This window comes from Neoarius graeffei, chromosome 11, assembly GCF_027579695.1.
Source record: "Neoarius graeffei isolate fNeoGra1 chromosome 11, fNeoGra1.pri, whole genome shotgun sequence".
Taxonomy (NCBI): domain Eukaryota; kingdom Metazoa; phylum Chordata; class Actinopteri; order Siluriformes; family Ariidae; genus Neoarius; species Neoarius graeffei.
The window spans coordinates 45,006,971-45,029,182 of record NC_083579.1 but is presented as its reverse complement, the minus strand read 5'-3'; the positions used below and the strand labels follow the sequence as shown (position 1 = coordinate 45,029,182).

General features: G+C 42.4%; 1 protein-coding gene across 1 annotated transcript in view; it reads left to right on the top strand.

Annotated features, from left to right (window-relative positions):
* The window catches only part of LOC132893854 (coiled-coil domain-containing protein 9B), an 83,556-nt gene that overhangs the window by 36,789 nt on the left and 24,555 nt on the right, over positions 1-22,212 (top strand). The window contains exons 6-7 of the mRNA XM_060933012.1: positions 3,540-3,617; positions 15,943-16,112. Of these exons, the coding sequence (XP_060788995.1) occupies positions 3,540-3,617; positions 15,943-16,112 (248 nt within the window). The remainder of the gene's footprint in view (positions 1-3,539; positions 3,618-15,942; positions 16,113-22,212) is intronic.

Sequence of the window (22,212 nt, the reverse complement as noted above, 5' to 3'; positions counted from 1 at the left end):
GGGAGGGAGCAAGCGTTTTTATAACTTAGTAAGGACAAGAATATCTGCCATGTTACTAAACCCGGGGTTGCTTGATTTATAGACGGGGTTGCGAGAGAAACTCGCAATCTCTCTTTTATTTCATTCATTTAGCTTACAAATTAATATTAGAAATATGAAGGATTGATTTTAGGTGCTAATACTTTTGAAGGAGTCACAAACAGGCCACATTTAAATGAACAGAGTACATGCTATTTAAATCTTTCTTAATATTGTGACACACTGCTCTAGCATAATTCAGCAATAAAACTGAATACATTTTCCCATCCATCTCCCTCAGCTAAACAAACTAGCACTGTGTCTCAAACTGCATACTTTATTATTATTATTATTATTATTATTATTATTATTATTGATATTTACTTACACTATTCTTGACATTAAGTTTGGGTGTAGGTACAGTATAGCATCAATGGAAAGTCCTCACAAGAATAGTAAGACAAACGTGTGTAAAGGTTTTTAGACATTTATGGGAATCCATGAGAATTTAAGATTGAGCTTTTGTGTTTAAAAGGTTATTTTGGAAACATTAAATATCTGAAAGGGTTATAAGACTTCCTGAGTGATCTCATGCTGGGTGTGATGGAAATTTGAGTGAGAGAGAGGGGGGGGTTTGGGGCGCTGTTTCCTTCCCGCGTTGGGACGTTCTTCATTAAAAAAAAAATGTACAGAACTTAAGTTTCATTTAGCACCCGATAATGTTGTTACTCCATGATCCATTTCTCTGTCTAGTGTTCAGCACCTCACTGGACAAAAAGGGATATATTACTGTCCGGTTTATCACACAGGTGTAGTCACTCGGTCACTGTGATTCCTTCATTGCACCACAGACTCACTGACCCTGTCCAGGACACACTTTTAATGAAGTTTAGTTTTGAATGTTTTTTTTAGTATTATTTTGCTCCAGTAACACACAAAATACCTCAAAAATAGTAAAACCAACATTTAGTCTTTTGTCTCTGTGCACTGTGTTTACAGCAGCATTTCACAGACAATTCAAATGCTCATGAGAAAATATTAAAGCTAGACGGCCTTTCGATTTCATAAAATCGGTGAAATTTGGTTCCCTCTGAAATTTGGTCATTGTGATGCATGTTTATTTCTGCAATATCTTAAAAATATCTGGCCGTTCTGTGGCTATTTAATTTGAGGGGATTCCCGAGCAAATGATGTGCATGAAATCGCTCGCGTCACGCAGGCAAGCAGACAGAGGAAGTCCATGTGCGCATGCGCAGGTTTACCTTCTTTTGGGTTTTACGGCAGCTGACATCCAGTGTTGCATTACTGCCATCTACAGGTTTACCTTGACTGTGCACTGACGGTTCCATCATTCTGTCTCTAAACGAACAGCTGATCACACCGAGGTGCTCGCTGACCACCGATATTTATTACTTTGGTCCTGCGTTTCCTTTCCTTCACAACATAACGTCTTGTCTTTTCTTCCCCTCACTTTCTGTTACTGTCATCGATCTTTCTTTCACGTTTCATTCGCGTCCTCCATTTTTCTCTCCTGTTTCAAATTTGTATCCCACAATGCCTTGCGCAAACATGTGATGCATGATGATGTATCTTGTATTGTGTCACGGTGAACCAGGAAAAAAATAGCGGGGAATTTAGGGCCACATGGCCCTAAATTCATTAATTGTTCTATTCTAAACTAATAAAATTGGAAGTCTGTGATTCGAATTCAGTAGCTTTTGATCCACTAAAAAAAAAATCATTGGGTGTCAGGGAAAAATTCTTTTTATGACTTGCACTTGAAAAATCTGAAAGGCAGTCTAGCTTTAATTCATACACATCTTTACAGTTTCATTTCCCTTCGTAAATGTGCATACTGTAGTTTGAGATATAGTTCAAACTCTGTTTCATATTTTTGTCCAAAAACGCAAATGGAAAATCCATTTGACATTAAATTTTCAGTGGTTAAACTGATATGGTTGTATTACTATATTAAAACTTTACCTTAGGAAATGTTGCTATATGTGTATTTCATGGGTGCAGCAAAGGTAAACAAATTTTTGTTCACTTCGTTCACTGCAGCATTTGTCAACCGATATTTTATATCTACCTTGATGCTGAGACAACTGACTTTGCCCAGTTGAGGGCAGTATAATCCCGAACCCAGCATGCACTTTTAACCCTTATGTCTCTTGTTGGTTGTGTTGAGTTTATTTGTTGAAATTGCACACAATTGAAATGCATGTTGAAGTGAAATTCTGTAGAAAGTAATTTAAGCTGAATTAGTGTAAAATGATTCCTACCATATTTGTGTAATATAAATTCAGTGATGCATGTTTATATATTATTTTTATATATAGGCCTAGAAATTCATATATTTTTTCACCAGCCAGCCGGACTAGTTACCTTCCAAAGTAACTCGCCAAACAGAAAATCAACTAGCCAAAATTTGTTCATGTATGAATTTTACTTCTGTCAAAAATGACACAAAAGAGAGTAGTTACCATTGTTCATGACTAATGTGCATTTATTTCAAGACCCGAGTATTTTGATACTGTTGTTAAATACATAAATGAGAATAACACAGAGCACCATAATATAATATCAACAAATAATAATATATTGGAAAACTTGGCAACTTGGTGTATGAGTATTGAAAACAAATATACTTAATATCATGACTATAGCACCCAAAATATGTCCAACATGCTTTCTGTATTTAACCATTTGAGAGAGAAAGCATTAGGAGCTTCATATTGACTAGGAATCAACTTGAAAAACATTAATTATTCCATAAAAATCGTATCGCAGCCAAGGCCTACCCTGCTCCCACGTTTGCTTACAAGTCCTTTGTCGTTTCTCCTTCTCGTACGCTTTATCGGCAGCCTTTTTTTCCTCTTCAGACCGAGGTCGCTTTGTCCCTGTCTCTGGCGGTTTCTGTACACCTTTCAGAAAATTCCACATCGCAACGTAGCTTTGGCAGATGTAGATGTAAACAACAACAAAAACACGTGTTTAAATGGCCGATAATGTGGCCACATGTATTGAATTTGATAATGTGATTACTGCGATATTCAACGAGATGGGTTATATGCATGCGCAGTACTGAAAAAAATGACAGCCTGACTTGTACACGATATGATTCGGAGTTCTTTGGTGTTTTCTGTCCTGCTGATAAACACATCGATTAACACAGACGCGGCACACGCTTAATATGTGATGGCTTTAGTTGACGGTGTGTCTGAATCTTCACTTCATATATGTTTTTTTTTTTTTTTTTTTTTTTTTTTCAACTAGCCAGCCGGGCTGGCTAGTGACAGGAATTACCCGCCAAATGGCAAATTAAGTCGCCTCGGGCGACCGGACCACCGCGAATTTCGAGCCATATATATATATATATATATATATATATATATATATATATATATCTGTGTATATATGTATGTCAGTTAATATTCATATTTACAAGAATATAAGTGTATATGTTTGTAAAGTTTATCTGTTTGGTGTTACTTTTTTTTTTTAAATACCTTGATCTTCAGGTTGGAAAGAAGCAGGAAAGAAAGTGTCGAGTTGAGGGTGCTCATCATGGATTCACTGAACATAAGCCCTATCCCCAGGTAAGGTATTTCTTTCTTTCTCTGTGTCTCTCTCGCTCTGTTTCTCTCTGTTTCTCTCTGTCTGCCTGTCTGTCTGTCTGTTTCTCTCTGTCTTTGTTTCTCTCTGTCTGCCTGTCTGTCTGTCTGTTTCTCTCTCTCTCTCTCTCTCTCTCTCTCTCTCTCTCTCTCTCTCTCTCTCTCCCTCCTCTCCTCTCCTCCCTCCCCATCCCTTTGCTAGCTAATCGTGGAACAGCGTTAGGAAAATTTGAGCTTGGCATCACACGTCATGCTTCTGTATTAAGTTTGTTTCTCGGTGCTGTTGTGCAGTGTTTTAAATTCAGTCAATGACTGTAGAAGATGGAGGAGAAAGAGGACATGTTTTCCTAATAAAACATTAACACAAACCTCATGACGGGATCATACGGGACATGTTGCACCCTTCTGCAGGATATATTCCTTGCATTTATGCATATTTCATATTACTCTTGCATGCAACATTTATTTGTGTTGGAGTTTTGGGAACCAAAACAAGCAAATATCTGTGCTGAATGTCAGATTAATATGAACATGCACTGCCACTGTGATCACATGACACTTGTCAATCCACTGAGATTTTCACTCAAACTTTGTGGCAGTTATATTGCATCTGCCACACATGTGCACTGCTACTGACAGAAGGGACGTTTAATTGCAGTTGGAAAATATTTGATTACACCACATTTAAAGCAGCTTTTCCGTCTGTCTCAGTGATTTTTAAATGAATTTATGATTTATTAACTTAGGTATTGAGGCATCATAAATGATACTCTTCTACTTGTAATAATGATGAATGCAAATTAAATGTATATTCACTGTGAGCTCTTCAGTAAGCATGGATTTAGGGTTTCATGTTTGGTGCTGAAAAGTGATTTACAAGGAAGCGCTTACTGATTGAAAGAACAAGGGAACCCGATTGGCAAAAACACACCTGTTAATCATGGCTTTATTCATTATGTGTTGTGTTCTGCACCACGCCTCGCCAGCATCCTTTGGGACTAGTTTTAGATGAGACCAGCGCCTACCACATACGCAACCTCTGGGGAATCACTTTCAGTGTTAAAAGTACAAAACTGTGAAAAAACTGATCCAGGGTCAGATTTGAACAGGTTTTGAATTGCACAGGCAGACAGGGGGCACTGCAGATCACACACTCAGCAGCTGCCATGAAAATGTGTGGATATTTTACAGCGATAACTGTAGGTTATTTCTAAAGTGAGGTAGGGAAATATGAGGCATTAACAGAAAATGATTCTTTTGATAATAAAAATGCCTGATAATTGGGCAGAGTGAAGGATGCTGGGAATGTTAGATCATTTAACAGTTTTGTTAGCAAAATAAAATCCATAAATGGGTTAAATAAGATGAGGATATGTGTTTTTGTATTTTTGTTTGCAGCTTGTGTGTTACTGTGGATGGAGTGTTTTGGTAAAAAGATTCAAGTAGCTACAGTGGTGCTTGAAAGTTAGTGAACCCTTTAGAATTTTCTATATTTCTGCATAAATATGACCTAAAACATCATCAGATTTTCACACAAGTCCTAAAAGTAGATAAAGAGAACCCAGTTAAACAAATGAGACAAAAATATTATACTTGGTCATTTATTTATTGAGGAAAATGATCCAATATTACATATCTGTGAGTGGCAAAAGTAATGTATGTGAACCTCTAGGAATAGAATAGAATGCCTTTATTGTCACTATACCCATGTACAATGAGATTAAAAGCAACTCCAATAACAGTGCAAACAGCGTGTGGGGGGGAATAAATAAATAATTAATAATAAATAAATTAAAAAAAAAAGTGAGGGTGTAAGGTGCACAGTCCTGAGGCGTGTGTGTTGTGTTTCACATTATGGAGTGAGGTATTGCACATTATAAAGTATTGCACAGGGTGTAAGGTGCACAGTCCTGAGGCGCATGTGTTGTGTTTCACATTATGGAATGAGGTATTGCACATTATAAAGTATTGCACAAGAGAGTCATATTATAAAGTATTGCACATTATAAATTATTTCACGAAGAGAGTCACATTATAAAATAAAGTATTGCACAGGGGGTTAGACTATAAAGTCAGAGCATATTCGAGTTCAGGGTGGTTATGGCTTTTGGAAAGAAGCTGTTTTTGAATCTATTTGTTTTTGTCCTGATGCACCTGTAGCGTCTCCCTGAGGGCAACAGGTCAAACAGATCAAAGCCAGGGTGGGAGCTGTCCTTGATAATGTTCTTAGCTCTGCTAAGGCAGCGGGAGGTGTAAATGTCCATCAGGGAGGGGAAAGGTCAGCCAGTGATCTTTTGTGCTGCTTTTACTACTCTCTGGAGCCTCTCCCTGTCTGCAGCAGTGCAGCTGCCGTACCATACTGTGATACAGTACGTCAGCAGGCTCTTGATGGATAAGCGGTAGAAGGTCAGCAGCAGGTTGAAGCTCAGGTTGTGCTTCCTGAGGACTCTCAGGAAATGTAGCTGCTGCTGAGCCTTCTTAATGACTGCTGTAATGTTCTCTGACCAGGAGATGTCGGTGGAGATGAGGACGCCAAGAAACCGGAAGGTGTGGACCCTCTCCACATACTCGTTGTTTATGTAAAGGGGGGCGAGGTCGGTGCTGTGCTTCCTGAAGTCAACGATAAGCTCTTGGGTTTTCTTGATGTTCAGAGCGAGGTTATTCTCTGAACACCAGGCTGCCAACTTCAGGACCTCCTCTCTGTAGGCTGCCTCGTCTCCCTTTGAGATGAGTCCGACCACTGTGGTGTTGTCAGCAAACTTGATGATAAGATTGTTGTTGTGGGTCGAACTACAGTCGTGGGTGTAGAGGCAGTACAGGAGGGGGCTCAGCACACATCCCTGTGGAGAGCTGGTGCTTAACGTGTGGGTGGAGGAGAAGTGAGGGCCAAGTCTCACAGTCTGGGGCCGGTTGGTAAGAAAGTCCTTTATCCAGGCACGTGTGAGAGGGGGGAGGCCGAGAGTGTCCAGTTTACTGATAAGGATGTCCGGGATTATTGTGTTGAAAGCTGAACTGTAATCCACAAAGGGTATGCGGATGTAGCTCTGCTGCTGCTCCAGGTGGCTCAGCGCAGAGTGGAGAGCTACGGCGATAGTGTCCTCTGTGGATCTATTCGTGCGATATGCGAACTGGTAGGGGTCAAAGTCTGGGGGGAGGTGGTCCTTAATGTGCTGAAGAACTAGTCTCTCGAAGCACTTCATGATTACTGGGGTGAGGGCCACAGGACGGTCATCATTCAGGCTGGTGACGGGAGACTTCTTCGGCACTGGGATTATTGTAGCTGATTTTAGGTAAGGCGGGATGACTGCCTGAGCCAGGGAGAGGTTAAAGATCCTGGTGAAGGTAGGGGCGAGCTGGTGGGCGCACGCTCTGAGCACCTTACCAGGTACACCATCTGGGCCAGCAGCTTTCTTGGGGTTCACTGTCAGGAACACCCGTCTGACATCATGCTCCTGTACAGTCAGTGCGTTTACATGCACATCCAAATCGAGCTGCTATCAGTAATCGAGCAAAGGGTCCCAGCAGGGGTGCCAGAGAAATCCAATCCTACATGCACACAAGGAAATCGAGCTGTTGTGTGAGGTACATTGTGCACCCGAGCCACAGGTGGCGCTACACACCCCATCGTGTTGGTACACTTCCGGTTGTCGTCATGAAGAAGACCTATTCAAGAGTGTAAACAAAGTTATCAGTTCCGTGTTCGCCATTGCGCGTTTTTCTCCCGTCCATGAATTTTAATATATTCAACTCCTTAAGCTGAATGAGCATGAACTCTGTCTCCTCATTGCTCCAGAAGTGCACGTTTCTGCTCGCCATTTTCTCTTCTTAGTTTGTTCCTCCTGACCTCTTCTGCTGCTTGCTACTACTGTTGTCATGCCGACCGAGGCTGTCGTGTTTCCTGCTTGTGGTCTCGTCACTCGTCACTTCCGGAAGGGGCAGTGCTGAAGTAAGTAGCTCGACTACGTAGCTCGATAGGGTATACATGCACTAAGTAGCTCGGCAAAAATCGCATAATCTAGGTCGTGTAGCTCGATTACGAGAAATCAAGTTCGGTTCAATTTCAGCCTAGCTAAGGTGTATCCATGGCATTTAGAACTTCGATTTCCATCGAGCAACGGCAGAAATTCGATTTTCTCTATGTGCATGTAAACGCACATGAATGGAGTGGTGTAGGAACTGTGTGGTGGTGGGGCTGGAGCAGATGAGTGCTGCCGAGATGTTTCAAAGCGAGCAAAGAAGCAATTTAGCTCCTCTGCCAGCGGCGCTCTCCAGTTGATGCATCACAGTCTCTGAAGTTTGTGATGTCTTGTATACCCCGCCACACCTCCTGTGTGTTGTTACCAGACAGGTGGGACTCTATACGCAGCCTATGGTCCGCCTTGGCTTTATTTATTCCTCTTTTCAGATCAGCTCGAGTGGCTCTGTACAGAGCTCTATCACCTGACCTGAAGGCAGCGTCGCGAGCCCTGAGGAGTGAGCAGACCTGGCTGGTCATCCAGGGTTTCTGGTTTGGGAAGACCCGGATGTTTTTATCCACCGTCACATTCCCGATGCAGAACTTGATATAGTCCAGCACCGTTCCTGTGAATGTCTCCAGCTCCTGGTGTTCAAATAAGTCCCAGTCTGTCTGTTTAAAGCAGTCCTGTAGTTTGGAGAGTGCACTGTCAGGCCAGGTTGTGATAGTCCTTGTGGTGGGCCTGGCTCTGCGTCTGAGGGGAGTGTAGGCTGGGGAGAGTAGGAGGGAAAGATGGTCTGACTGGCCGAGTTGGGGGAGGGGTATGGCTCTGTACGCGTGCTTGATGTTGGAGTAAACATGATCCAGAGTGTTCTCCCCTCTAGTGGAACACAACATGCTGGTAAAACTTCGGCAGTACAGTCTTTAAGTTGGCCTTATTAAAGTCTCCTGAGATTATGTGAACACCGTCGGGGTGGGCTCGCTGCTGTTTGTTAACGGTGTTCAGCAGGAGAGAGAGCGCTGTGTCTACACAGGCGTCGGGTGGAATATACACAGCCATGACAATCACTACAGTTAGCTCTCTCGATAGAAAAAAAGGCTGGCATCTTACAGACATGTACTCGAGGTCTGGGGAACAGTGTTTGTCTATTATTGTTCCATTGTTACACCAATTATCATGCACGTAAATACAGAGCCCCCCCCCTCTGCTCTTACCAGAGTCCTCAGTCCTGTCCCAGTGGAGCAGAGTGCGACCTGCTAGCTGCAAGCTAGCACCGGGTATTTCCGGATGAAGCCAGGTTTCTGTGATGATTAAAACACAGCAGTCACGAACATAGCGATTTCCAGCGAGTTGTAATTCCAAGTCTGTTTTATGCACCAGGGATCTAGCATTGGAGAGATACAGGCTCGGTAGAGGTGGCTTGTGTGGTTGTTTTCTTAGCCTTAGCATAGCACCGGACCTGCGGCCCCGCTTCTGCTTCCCTCCTCCATCTGCGCCGCCTCCTAGACCTGACAACAATCCATGGAGAGCCCAGCGGTCTCGCTATGTCATCTGGGATGTTATGCGTGAAGTGAAAGTCGCTCGAAACAGATATCTGGTGTTGGTCACCGATGGCTAAAAGTGTCTGGCGGGTGTACTGGATGTTTGCAGAACCAATGGTGCACAAACAAGCAAGAAAGAAATACAAAAACAAACAAAGAAAGAGCACTGAAAAGGAGAGCCGTAAGCTGCTGCAACCACGTGCCACCACCATCATCTCATCTCATTATCTCTAGCCGCTTTATCCTTCTACAGGGTCGCAGGCAAGCTGGAGCCTATCCCAGCTGACTACGGGCGAAAGGCGGGGTACACCCTGGACAAGTCGCCAGGTCATCAAAGGGCTCCCCCACCATCAATTAGCAGTTAATTTGAAGGTGAAATTAGAGTCAGGTGTTTTCAATCAATGGGATGACAATCAGGTGTGAGTGGGCACCCTGTTTTATTTAAAGAACAGGGATCTATCAAAGTCTGATCTTCACAACACGTTTGTGGAAGTATATCATGGCACCAACAAAGGAATTTCTGAGGACCTCAGAAAAAGCGTTGTTGATGCTCATCAGGCTGGAAAAGGTTACAAAACCATCTCTAAAGAGTTTGGATTCCACCAATCCACAGTCAGACAGATTGTGTACAAATGGAGGAAATTCAAGACCATTGTTACCCTTGCCAGGAGTGGTCGACCAACAAAGACCACTCCAAGAGCAAGGCGTGTAATAGTCGACAAGGTCACAAAGGACCCCAGGGTAACTTCTAAGCAACTGAAGGCCTCTCTCACATTGGCTAATGTTAATGTTCATGAGTCCACCATCAGGAGAACATTGAACAACAATGGTGTGCATGGCAGGGTTGCAAGGAGAAAGCCACTGCTCTCCAAAAAGAACATTGTTGCTCATTTGCAGTTTGCTTAAGATCACATGGACAAGCCAGAAGGCTGTTGGAAAAATGTTTTGTGGACAGATGAGACCAAAATAGAACTTTTTGGTTTAAATGAGAAGTGTTCTGTTTGGAGAAAGGAAAACACTGCATCTCAGCATAAGAACCTTATCCCATCTGTGAAACATGGTGGTGGTAGTATCATGGTTTGGGCCTGTTTTGCTGCATCTGGGCCAGGAGAGCTTGCCATCATTGATGGAACAATGAATTCTGAATTATACCAGCGAATTCTAAAGGAAAATGTCAGGACATCTGTCCGTGAACTAAATCTCGAGAAGGTGGGTCATGCAGCAAGACAACGACCCTAAGCACACAAGTCGTTCTACCAAAGAATGATTAAAGAAGAATAAAGTTAATGTTTTGGAATGGCCAAGTCAAAGTCCTGATCTTAATCCAATTGAAATGTTGTGGAAGGACCTGAAGCGAGCAGTTCATGTGAGGAAACCTACCAACATCCCAGAGTTGAAGCTGTTCTGTATGGAGGAATGGGCTAAAATTCCTCCAAGCCGGTGTGCAGGACTGATCAACAGTTACTGGAAACGTTTAGTTGCAGTTATTGCTGCACAAGGGGGTCACACCAGATACTGAAAGCAAAGGTTCACATACTTTTGCCACTCACATGTATGTAATATTGGGTCATTTTCCTCAATAAATAAATGACCAAGTATAATATTTTTGTCTCATTTGTTTAACTGGGTTCTCTTTATCTACTTTTAGGACTTGTGTGAAAATCTGATGATGTTTCAGGTCATATTTATGCAGAAATATAGAAAATTCTAAAGGGTTCACAAACTTTCAAGCACCACTGTATACATTGCTATTATCCTGACATTGCAGTGACTCAGTAGTCAGTCTGTCAGGCATTCAGTCAGTTATTCTGTCATTCGGTCAATGTCGGTCTGTTGTTCAGTAATTGGAATCTATAGTCTATTTAAGAACATTCACAAGGAGGCAGTTAAGGCTCTGGGTTACTGATCAGTAGGTATGGAGTTTAAGTCCCAGCACCACCAAGCTGCCACTATTGGGCCATTGAGCCAAGGCACTTAACCCGCTCTGCTCTAGGGATGCCGTATCATGGCTGGCCCTGCGTCCTGACCCCAGCTTTCTAACAAACTGGGAAATGCAAAGAAAATAATTTTACTGTGCTGTAATGTATATGTGATAAAGCCGCCTTCTAAGGGAATAGATTCATAAACCAAAGTAATTGTTGTAGTCAACATGGCCTTGAGAAGCAAGGCTGTCAAGTTCTCCCTGTGAAATTGGATTAAACCCCAGAAGGATAGTCAATATTGGGGAGCTTCCAGTACACCATCTCAATGCACACTGAGTTTCATTCATGTATTTTCCATAATGACCAGTAGATAATGGGGTGAACAGAATTTTCTGCCCATTCTCAAATTTCCTTCAGCAATTTATTGATCATATCAGATATTGAAACTTTGTGGCCGGTTATTCAACCCACAAAAGTTTTTTATTAAAGGAGAGCTGAAGTCATTTTTAAACTTGCTTTATTTCTTAATTAACGTGTTGTTCAATTACGTTTTCGGTTTTAGTAACCTTATATCGTGACTCGTATTGGCAACTAATTGCAATTAAATATTAGACTTATCGGCCTATTCGGTTTTTAGCCATGTCGAATTTAGTTCGTTTGGTCCACGGCAGGCGTCGCTTATCTGCGCGATCTTCACGAGACTTGTGCAAGACTTCGAAACGTGAAGTGTCAGCCAGGTGTCAGTGCCGCCATTTTGAAAACTGTTTTCCAAACAAAATATTGCACAAAAATGAGTTCAAATGATGATTACTGCCTACTTTTTTCAAACTTTCCTAATTGCTATCAAAACAAACAAAACTTCCGGCTTGATTACATCAGCATTCAAAAGCAGGCACGTGTGTCTTTTGACAACGTTGGCAGATGTCGGTCACTTTGATTTCCACTGTACGTTTTACTTCCATCCTATGATGTCTTGTACAGGTCTCAACGAATCTTGTTTACGGCCATTGCTTTGACATACACTACCGTTCAGAAGTTTGGGGTCACCCAGACAATTTTGTGTTTTCCATGAAAAGTCACACTTTTATTTACCACCATAAGTTGTAAAATGAATAGAAAATATAGTCGAGACATTTTTCTGGCCATTTTGAGCATTTAATCGACCCCACAAATGTGATGCTCCAGAAACTCAATCTGCTCAAAGGAAGGTCAGTTTTATAGCTTCTCTAAAGAGCTCAACTGTTTTCAGCTGTGCGAACATGATTGTACAAGGGTTTTCTAATCATCCATTAGCCTTCTGAGGCAATGAGCAAACACATTGTACCATTAGAACACTGGAGTGAGAGTTGCTGGAAATGGGCCTCTATACACCTATGGAGATATTGCACCAAAAACCAGACATTTGCAGCTAGAATAGTCATTTACCACATTAGCAATGTATAGAGTGGATTTCTGATTAGTTTAAAGTGATCTTCATTGAAAAGAACAGTGCTTTTCTTTCAAAAATAAGGACATTTCAAAGTGACCCCAAACTTTTGAACGGTAGTGTATGGACTGATGTATATTACAGAGCACATTTCAAACACTCATAACTTGCTATAGCAGTGACAAAATAGCTATCAAAATGCATTCCTATATTTAATAAAATGAGATGGAATTTTGATACAAAAATTGACCTTCAGTTCTCCTTTAAAAGGGCATGTAAAGCTTGATAATGCATTTTTGAATGTTTTTCTCAAATGCTTTGGCACGTTTTTGAAAATGTTGATATCTGTAAGTGTGTAACTACATCAGTTAAACCAAGCAGCACAACAGAATAGTTCTCTTGCAAAACATTTAAACACAGTCAGTTAGAAAGAGAAGTTTGGGGTGGGGGGGAAAAAAAAGTAACTTGTGATTCAAAATTAATTAATCCAGCAATGAATTAATCAGAGCCAAAATAAAATGCCTGTTTATTATTGTTGAAGTAAAGACTTTCAAAATGCCAAAGTCCAGTATTAATAGGGAAGTTTCAGTGACCATTTGTTCTCTTTGAGGACACTGTACTATGATGATGATGATGATGATGATTTCTCCGTAGTTTCTTGATTACAATAGTATAACTGTCAACTCGAGCCTTGCAGCTTATTTAAATAAATATGTATGTATTGTATATTTATGAAGCATTATACATGTGATGCTCCTTAACAGCAGTGCAGTAATGCATGTAAGAACTAGAAAAGCACTCGGAGAGCGCAGACCTCCGCCAAGAATCCTTTAAAAAAAAAATCCGGGATCCAGAAGGCGATCCAGATCACCGCCAAAATTTAGTGCATTGCTACTTGTGCCCAATCACACACCTGGAAAAAATTTCAGAGCAATCCGTTCATAACTTTTTCCGTAATATTGCTAACAGACAAACCAACAAACAAACTAGAAAAGCACTTGGAGAGCGCAGACCTCCACCAAGAATCCTTTAAAAAAATCCGGGATCCAGAAGGTGATCCGGATCACCGCCAAAATTTAATGGATTGTTACTTGTGCCCAGTCACACCTCTGGAAAAAATTTCAGAGCAATCCATTCATTACTTTTTCCGTAATGTTGCAAACAAACAAACCAACGCTACCGAAAACTGGTTATTGAAATAATAGGAAATTACTATAAAATACGCTAACTGAGAATTACATTTCATGCTACACTTCATTGTGGTGTTCATGCTGGTCTGTGCAAAGCATTTCATCAAGTTTGCACCACCACAGCATCCATCACTTTCAGCAGTGACAAATCATACTCCTATTAGGTTTGTATAGTAAAAGCTAACATTATCTTAGACTACTGTATGTTTTTATAAGTCATGCCTGTCCAGATGCCCATCATTCTTACATAGCGATGCCAGATGACTAATGGTTATTCAATAAAAGATTTAACAGCTTTGCCTATTGGTAGTACTACTTTGCATTTTAAGATTTTGACCATAGTGATCATTGCATGCAAGAGTAATCAAGTTTGACAGAAAAGCATCTTTTGCCTCGGTCACAACCGGCCGTACGTGCTCCTACGGCCGGTCTACGTGCAAGAAACGCACGGAGGGCGCGCGTGTGACGTGCTGATTTTCGAGCCGTAGACTGGCCGCAGACTGGCCACAGAGGTTCTTTGTCATGTCAAACAAACTCTACGGGTGCTTATGGTTTTTTCAGGTTGCAAGACAAACTTACGGCCAACGTGCGTCTTTCTCCACGAACAAAAAAAAAAAAAGCAGCGATTTGGGAAACGCCAAAAATCGCACGGCCAAAAAAATCGTACGTCCGGTTGTGACCTAGGTTTTTATTAGTTTTGATGTCAATGCATATACGGTGCATCACTTTCACAACTGATGACAGATGTACTTAGTATTTGCGTCAGAATTCTGTCTGAACACAATAAGGAATGTGTGTAGCTCTGTGTCCAACCAAAGTGGGTAGGTCACACAATGCTTTAAAGACAGTGCTCGTCTTTTGAGGACTGTGCCAAAGCAATTGAGGAAAACCACAGTAAAACCATCACTTAAGACTTATTTCGAAGGATTTAAAATGTAGGTTAAAGCTATTTTCCTAAATTAACCAATATTGATAGCAGGCCTCCGAGTGATGGATTACTCTGTAGAATGCAAGCGCAAAGATGATGTTAATGTTGTAAACTCGACAAGAAGTGTTTATTCCTTTATTATGGTGCTGGTGAAAAGTGGGGAACAAACTACAAGTCATTAATTCCAGATGTTCCTCGATCACGGCGTTTGATATGCTGTGGAATCATTGTTACTCTGCGTGCTCGTTTTCTTCATAACAAACCTAAATATTTTGGCTGCTTCTTATTGAGGCACTGCCAAATGAAATAAGTCTTCTTGGTCTGAACCTACAGCTTGATATTGGTGTGAAATGACAGAAGTGCGAATTGTCTTTCAGGACAATGTGAAGCAGCCTGTAGTCATACTTCTGTGTTCCATTTTTGTTGTCGTAACCTTGAGATAAAATGAAACCAATCTATTCAATATAGATTGGTATGTAATTTATTTTTATAGCTACAAATGACTAGAGTCGAGGAAGCTGTTTTGTGACTCGGCTCCATGTCAAACCCAAACAACCCAATTGCTCTGCTCCTGAGGGAAGAGCACATTGCTGTCATGAACGTCATGCTTTTTTGCTGTCCTCAGAGGAGTACAGTACTTCCTGTTTACCATCAGCTAATTTCTCTTAGAACAAAACTAAACCTGCTCAGATCCCACTAGGCAGAATTCAGGGCAGTATAGCAGGATGAGTTATGTATTGGTTTCCTGAAATTCAGCTATTAGATTTAAAAAAAAAAAAGTGTGCGCTCATGCAGTGAAAAATCGTGTTTTGAGTTTTTATAATAATACAGCTGATTATTATTTTTTTACCACGGAGATGATGTCAAAATAATTGATTATTATGTGCTAAAAAAGACTAAGGGAGATTGCCATGAATATATACATAACCAGGAGAAACTTAATCAGAATTAAGTTTATTGCCAAGTACGTTCTCGCATACAGTGTGTTTCTTACATGTACTGTATTTCTTAAAGTTTTGAAGTAAGCAAGTCAATTTTATTTATAAAGCACATTTAAAACAATGTCACTTTATATTGCGTAGAAGTTCATAAGATGCACACTGGCACAAAAAAAAACCAAACACTCTTTCATATGGAGGTCTCAAGTTCAAATCCTGATGATTCCATGGCCGTGAGTCCAAGAGAGCAAAATTGGCCGTTCTCTCAGGTAGTGAGGGGTGGCATGCTCTCTCTGCCCTGTCAATCATAGTGATACTAGCCAATCATGGATGTCTGTGTGAATTAAATTGTTGCGACATCATTTTCTTATACGCTATATTTTGTTTTTTTTTCCTTCATCCTTTTTAGCAAACCGAAGTGCTGACTGATCTCAGTGTCCCCACGTCTAGTGAAGAGCAACTGGAGTACCTGCGCTGGAAAAAAGAGAGGGAAGTAATCGACCGAGAGCGTGTGGCTCGCCACAAAAACTCTCAGGGCCAGTGGAGGAGAGCCTGGGACATGGACAAACCCGAGCTTACGTAAGCTGCCGTGGCCGTCCGTCGCCCGTTGCATGCTTTTGGTGTGCCTCGTGTACACTTGTGATTAACTCATTTGTCTTGGTTTGTTTTGGGCCATGTCCTAATTTTTGTCTTTGTTGAGCTGTTTCTCTTTCTGCATGTCTAACTGCCACTTAAATGATAAATATCAGTTCTTTTGTGGGAGTTGACTTGATTGTAATTTTTGTGCCTCTTCAGCTTTCTTCATACAGAAAAAAAGATGACCGAATAAAATGATTGAAAAATAGTACGATTTTAGGAGATTCTAAATTTTTTGGAAATGTTATGTAGTCATAAATATTATTCTACTATTTTATGAATCACTGCATTTGGTCCAAAATACAGGAAAAAAATTATATATAAAAAATATTACACGGTGGCGCAAAGATATGAAGATTATCTTCGAGTGGTGAATGTATCTTTCATGAGGTGAGTGAAGCAAACAAGTGATGTATTTTTCAACGTGAGAAGATGAACTTCATATCTTTGCACCACCGTGTAATATTCTTTGTATGATATAAACACATCCACAAAAAATACACAAGTTGATCAAAAGCATTTTAATTTTGAACCGGTTCACCATTTTGACAACATGCGTCTAATCAGCAGAAAAACACTGGGAGTGACGTCATCGGAGTGAAATATCAGGAAATGTCACTCAGATCTACGATGTATTTTGTATTTAAAAATGCGAGTTTTTCAACACGAGAAGATAAACTTCATATCTTCAAGCCAATGGCTGATTTTCTTTTTATTATATCGATAGATTCACAAACAAAAAGTACCCAAATTTATCAAAACAATTCAATTATTTCCTCAAAGTGAAATATTGAAAAATATATCATGGTTGCTGTTCGCGATGTCCCGGATATAGCTTGTATGAAAAAATACGAGTGGCACATTCCTTAGTAAAACACTCCTGTCTATACGCGCGCACACACACACACACACACACACACACACACACACACATATATATATATATATATATATATATATATATATATATATATATATATATATATATATATATATAATAAAAAATATTCTCTCTCTCTCTCTCTCTCTCTCTTCTGGTTCTGCTTCCACTTTCGAGAACATTGAAGATCTACAAGACGAGTGGAATCCTGTGTCCGAGTCCTTCCCTTTCAAGTGTGGGAAACCCTGATGCTCACATACACTTGACAGTGAAAAACCGGTAGCCTTTTTCGTCCTTTTTTTCCCCCGATGTGCTGTAAAGTTTGTGTTAGTAGCAAATTCTCTTTGCAGCTGCTGCTTCGTTACAAACTGAATGTCAATTCTGCCTATCGTTCGAGAACGACCGCTGCCCTGCTAACTAGCGTTGTGATTGGCTGCCTGTTCAGCGCAGCGTGCTGCGCTGGTAGCGCAGCGATTCAGCGTAGCAGGAAGTGGCAGAGGCAGCTGTCAATCATGTGAGCCTGCGTTCAGGCACTCCTTGCGGCAGGTCGCCGCAACACCTCCCACTCGATCTTGGTGTGGCGCGACACGGGAAGATCGCACCCATCAGGCGAGCTGGTCTCTGCTGACTTGTTCCTCCACTGGGAGGAGGACAATGAGGCGTCGCACATCTCGATGCAGTGTGGTACCCTGTGGGTCCCAGGACTTTTCGGTTGGCTTTGGAGTCTTCACCTGAGCACGTCCACCTAGGGGGACTTTCACATGGACATCCCGGACAATGCCTTTGGAGTCTGCATTCACACTGACCACTCTTGCAAGCTTGAATTGCCCCCTCAGTGCCTCGAGGTTGTTGTGGGAAGTCAATATGTCATCGACATAGGCATCCTCTTCGAGGACACGTCTCTCCTCTTTGAAGTGGTTGAATGAAGGCAGGTTGGCGGGCTCTCGCGTGGCAACTTGGGCTATGCAACCAGCAGGTTTGTCTCCAATGTTGACTCTTGTTATGGCGAATTCTTCGTTCTCTGCATCTTCTGTGTCACGCCACAGAAATCTGTGCAGGTGGACTTCTTTCTTCAAGCCAGACAGAGTTGTACATTTTGCGGATGTCCCCTAAAGCTGCGAAGACACCAGCGTGGAACCTCAGCAGGACACCTCTTATTGGGTTCAGGACGTCAGGGCCTTTGATCAGGATGTCGTTTAGGCTGAGGCCACTGTACTTCTGGCTGCTGTTCCATACTAGTCTCACTGGGGTGGAGACTGAATGTGGATTTGGGGCTATCGGGTGACTTGTATACCACACTGGCCCGGTCCAGCTTTGCAGAACCTCTTTGGACAGCTTCACTGCAGCTCTGCGGCTCACCATTTCGTGGACTTGTGAGGCGTAGGCCACTTTCCACTCCGGTTCCTTCGCCAGCTGCCTCTCAGTTCTGCGGAACGTGGCTTCAACTGCTTTCTTGTTGTTGGGAAGAGATGCTGGGTCTTCTTTCCATGGGTACTTGGCGTGCCAGTGTGGTTCAGGGCTGTGGTGGTCTCCGGCCACATAAGTCAAGCCGTCCCTCACCATCTCCCTTTCTTCGGCCAGTGTCATTTCTTTCCCACCAGGCTGACAGTTCCCGCAGCGACATCCTCCCCATCTCGGTTCGCAAGCTGCTCCAATGCTTTCCCATTTCCACCACTTCAGGAAGTCTCTGTTGCTAGTGGCTGTGTTGGACTGGGAGCTGGGATGTCTGGGAGACTGGCGGGAGACTGGGACTTTGCAGGTGAGTTCGGTGTATCTGACAGCTGCAGTGCGCATGGATCTTGCAAAGTGAGTCTTGAAGGTGTGGGCCGTTAAGGTGACTTCTTCAAAGAGGTCCGGGTGTGTGCCTCCAATGGTTTTGCCAAGCGGGCCATCCCAGAGCACCAAGTCACCGATGGAACGAACCTTCTGGGGTACCAGCTGCCCTTCTTTGTGGCTGATGAGGAGTTGGATCTCCTTTGGCCTTGCCAGATCTTCCAGGGAGATGTCTGAGAAGATTTTCTGCAGCTTTTCTGCCGGGACATGTCTGTGGACTTCTGCTATTTTGTCAAGTCCATAGCAGATGAGTTGGTGTGCTTTGAGTGTCCCTCTTGGGGTGCTGACTCGTATCTTAAGCAAATAGCGCTTGGTTGCGACAGACACCTTCATCCCTCCAACGCCATGAACCACCAGTGTAACGTCTTCACTTCTCAGGTTCAACTTGCTTGCAGCTTTGTGCGTTATGTAGTTTGTGTCTGATGCCAGGTCGATGAGGGTCCCGACACTCTGTCCGTCATTAGCAGTGACATTGAGGAGCATTAAGATGACTGGGTACTCAGTGAGGCAGTGTTCATCTAGAAGACCTCTCTCAGCAGCACTGGAGTTGAATGCCCTGGACGATATGTTGCAGAAGGCATCTCGACACTGCTGTGCCAGCTCTGGTGTGAGTTTGGAGAGGAACTGCTCCTGGGTGTCAGTGAGTCTTCTGCCCTCAGCCCTCACTGGACTGAACTTGGGTGTTCTTTGGGACTGGGGTCTGGTAACTGGACAGAGGAGGAAGTGGTGTTGATCTTTGCATTCTAGATTCCCACACAGGTAAGTGGTTTTCTTGCAGCTTTCACCAGTGTGGACTTCGAGGCATCTTTTGCAGGCACCGAATTGTTGTGCTGCATCCCTCTTCTCCGATGGCTTTAGGTCGGTTCTAAACTTTCTGCAGAAGTACAGTTTTCTTCTGTGGTTTGGGTCACCACAGACGATGCAGCCTGCTGCGTCACTGTTGGATGACACTGCCGGACTGTTGGTTGCTTTTGTTCTGACTTGCTTCAGGAACTTGGTCTTGTCCTTGGCAGGTTCAACGCCATCTTTCAGTTGGTCAAGTTGCTCATATATGGCTTCCTGTGACTTTAGGTAAGGCAGCAGCTTGTCAAAGCGGTTATGACGGTCCACAGCATTACTCACGTCAGCAGCATAGGTGAGCCAGTCTTTCTTTAAAGTTTCTGGAAGCTTGCCCTCAATGGCTTTGGTCACAATGGGGTTCTTTATGGCCTCGGCATTGTCCAGTTCATTTAAGTCGTAGAGAGCTTTTTCCACTGTTTGGATGAGCTTGATGACTCTTCTTGGCTGTCTGGCTTTGACTGGAGGAGTTGCTTGTAGATCTTCAATGATCTCGAGAGTGATGTTGGCTTAGTTCCCAAACTGGTTATCCAGGACTCTGAAGATTTCATTTGAGGAGCTGTAGGTCAACAGGTGTAGGTTTCCGGCCACCTTCTCATTGATGCTTTCGAGCAGCTGGAATTTCTTGACCTCTCTAGACCCTGTCGGTTCACCCTGCTTCTGTAGAGCTTCCCACTCCTTCTTCCACCTGTAGTAACTTCGCTGGTTGCCAGCAAACTTTGGAAGGGCTGTGGCTTTCAGCTTTATTGCTGGCACTGGAGCTGTACGGTGGACAGTGGGCTCTTCAGAGTCTGTCTTGATTTTTGCAGCTTTGATGAAGGCGGCCTTGCGCGACACCAGCTGGGGAAGTTGCACTTCGAGCTCTGTCATGCGGTGATCAAAGTCTCTTTGCTCTGCAGCGGGAGCCCAGCGGTTCCAGTCACGGTGCGCTTCTTTTGCCTTCAGCACCAACATCTCAAAGTGCTTCAGCATGAACTCCTATGCCTCCAGAGTCACGTCGAGCTGGGCAGAGGAGACGCTCTTGCAGTCAGCTTCAGCGATGTATAGGGCAAGGGGCAGCTCTTTTTCCCCATATGATTCCCAGAGTGTTTGTTGAATTAGGAGCTTTGCCTCTTTAGTCCTCTGCTTACAGCACATTCCTTAGTAAAACACTCCTGTTTATACACATGCGCATATATATATATATATATATATATATATATATATATATATATATATATATATATATATAAAATATACTCTCATATATATATATATATATATATATATATATATATATATATATATAAATAAAATATACTCTCATATATATATATATATATAAAATATACTCTCATATATATATATATATATATATATATATATATATATATATATATATATATAAATAAAATATACTCTCATATATATATATATATATATATATATATATATATATATATATACATACATACATACATACATACATACATACATACACACACACACACACACACACACACACACACACACACACACACACATATATATATATATTGAGGTATTTCACTCATGTGACCAAGTCATGTGATGCTGCCATTTTGGACGTCACGGCTCGAATCAGTTTGAATGCGAGGAAGGCGACAAACGAAAAACATAAAAGAAAAAGGAGCGAGATGCAGAAAACACCTTCACTATCCAGCAATGTAGGGCATTTACAGGGCGAGCAGAGGGAGAGGTATTTGCAAAAATTGAGGTTAGCAGGCTTAGAGAACGATGTTTACCTGCTTCCACCAGGATTGTTCACTGACGTACAGAAGTACACGAAGCCCTCGTCTTTACCTGACTTCGGCCCACATGATCTGTATACCTATGTCGTTAAAAACCCATCGCCATACACAGGGATTGATCTGAAAGCGTATAAGAGTTTGGATGCCTACAAATATTTTGTCAGGCTGGGTAACATGCCTACATCAGTGGGTCGTCCCTGGAGCCGGTGGTCGCCATCTGATTACAGCTAAGGTTTGTTCACATTTTCATTTACTTTCGGTCCTCAGGATAAACAAAACGTTATTAAATGTCATTGAAATAACTTCTTAGTCTGTTGAGACATGGCCCGTTATAAATTTGCTGTTACCAGGCAATGACTAAGAACTGTATTATTAGGGTCGGTGTAGTTGTAGCAGTGTACTAGCAGCTAGCTGTTAGCACTAGCTAATGTCAACAACATCGTAGCTGGTATGTTACTGTAGCAATATTTACGTTCAGTCATTTGGATGACTGTTAAAACCTTTCAGTCTCAAGTTTTTCCTTTACTGGATTTACTAGTTTACTGAGCTAGCGCGCTCGGCCAAACCGGGAGCCATCGCGCGCTCTCCGGCCGAGCCGGGAGCCATCGCGCGCTCTCCGGCCGAGCCGGGAGCCATCGCGCGCTCTCCGGCCGAGCCGGGAGCCATCGCGCGCTCTCCGGCCGAGCCGGGAGCCATCGCGCGCTAGCTCAGTAAACTAGTAAAT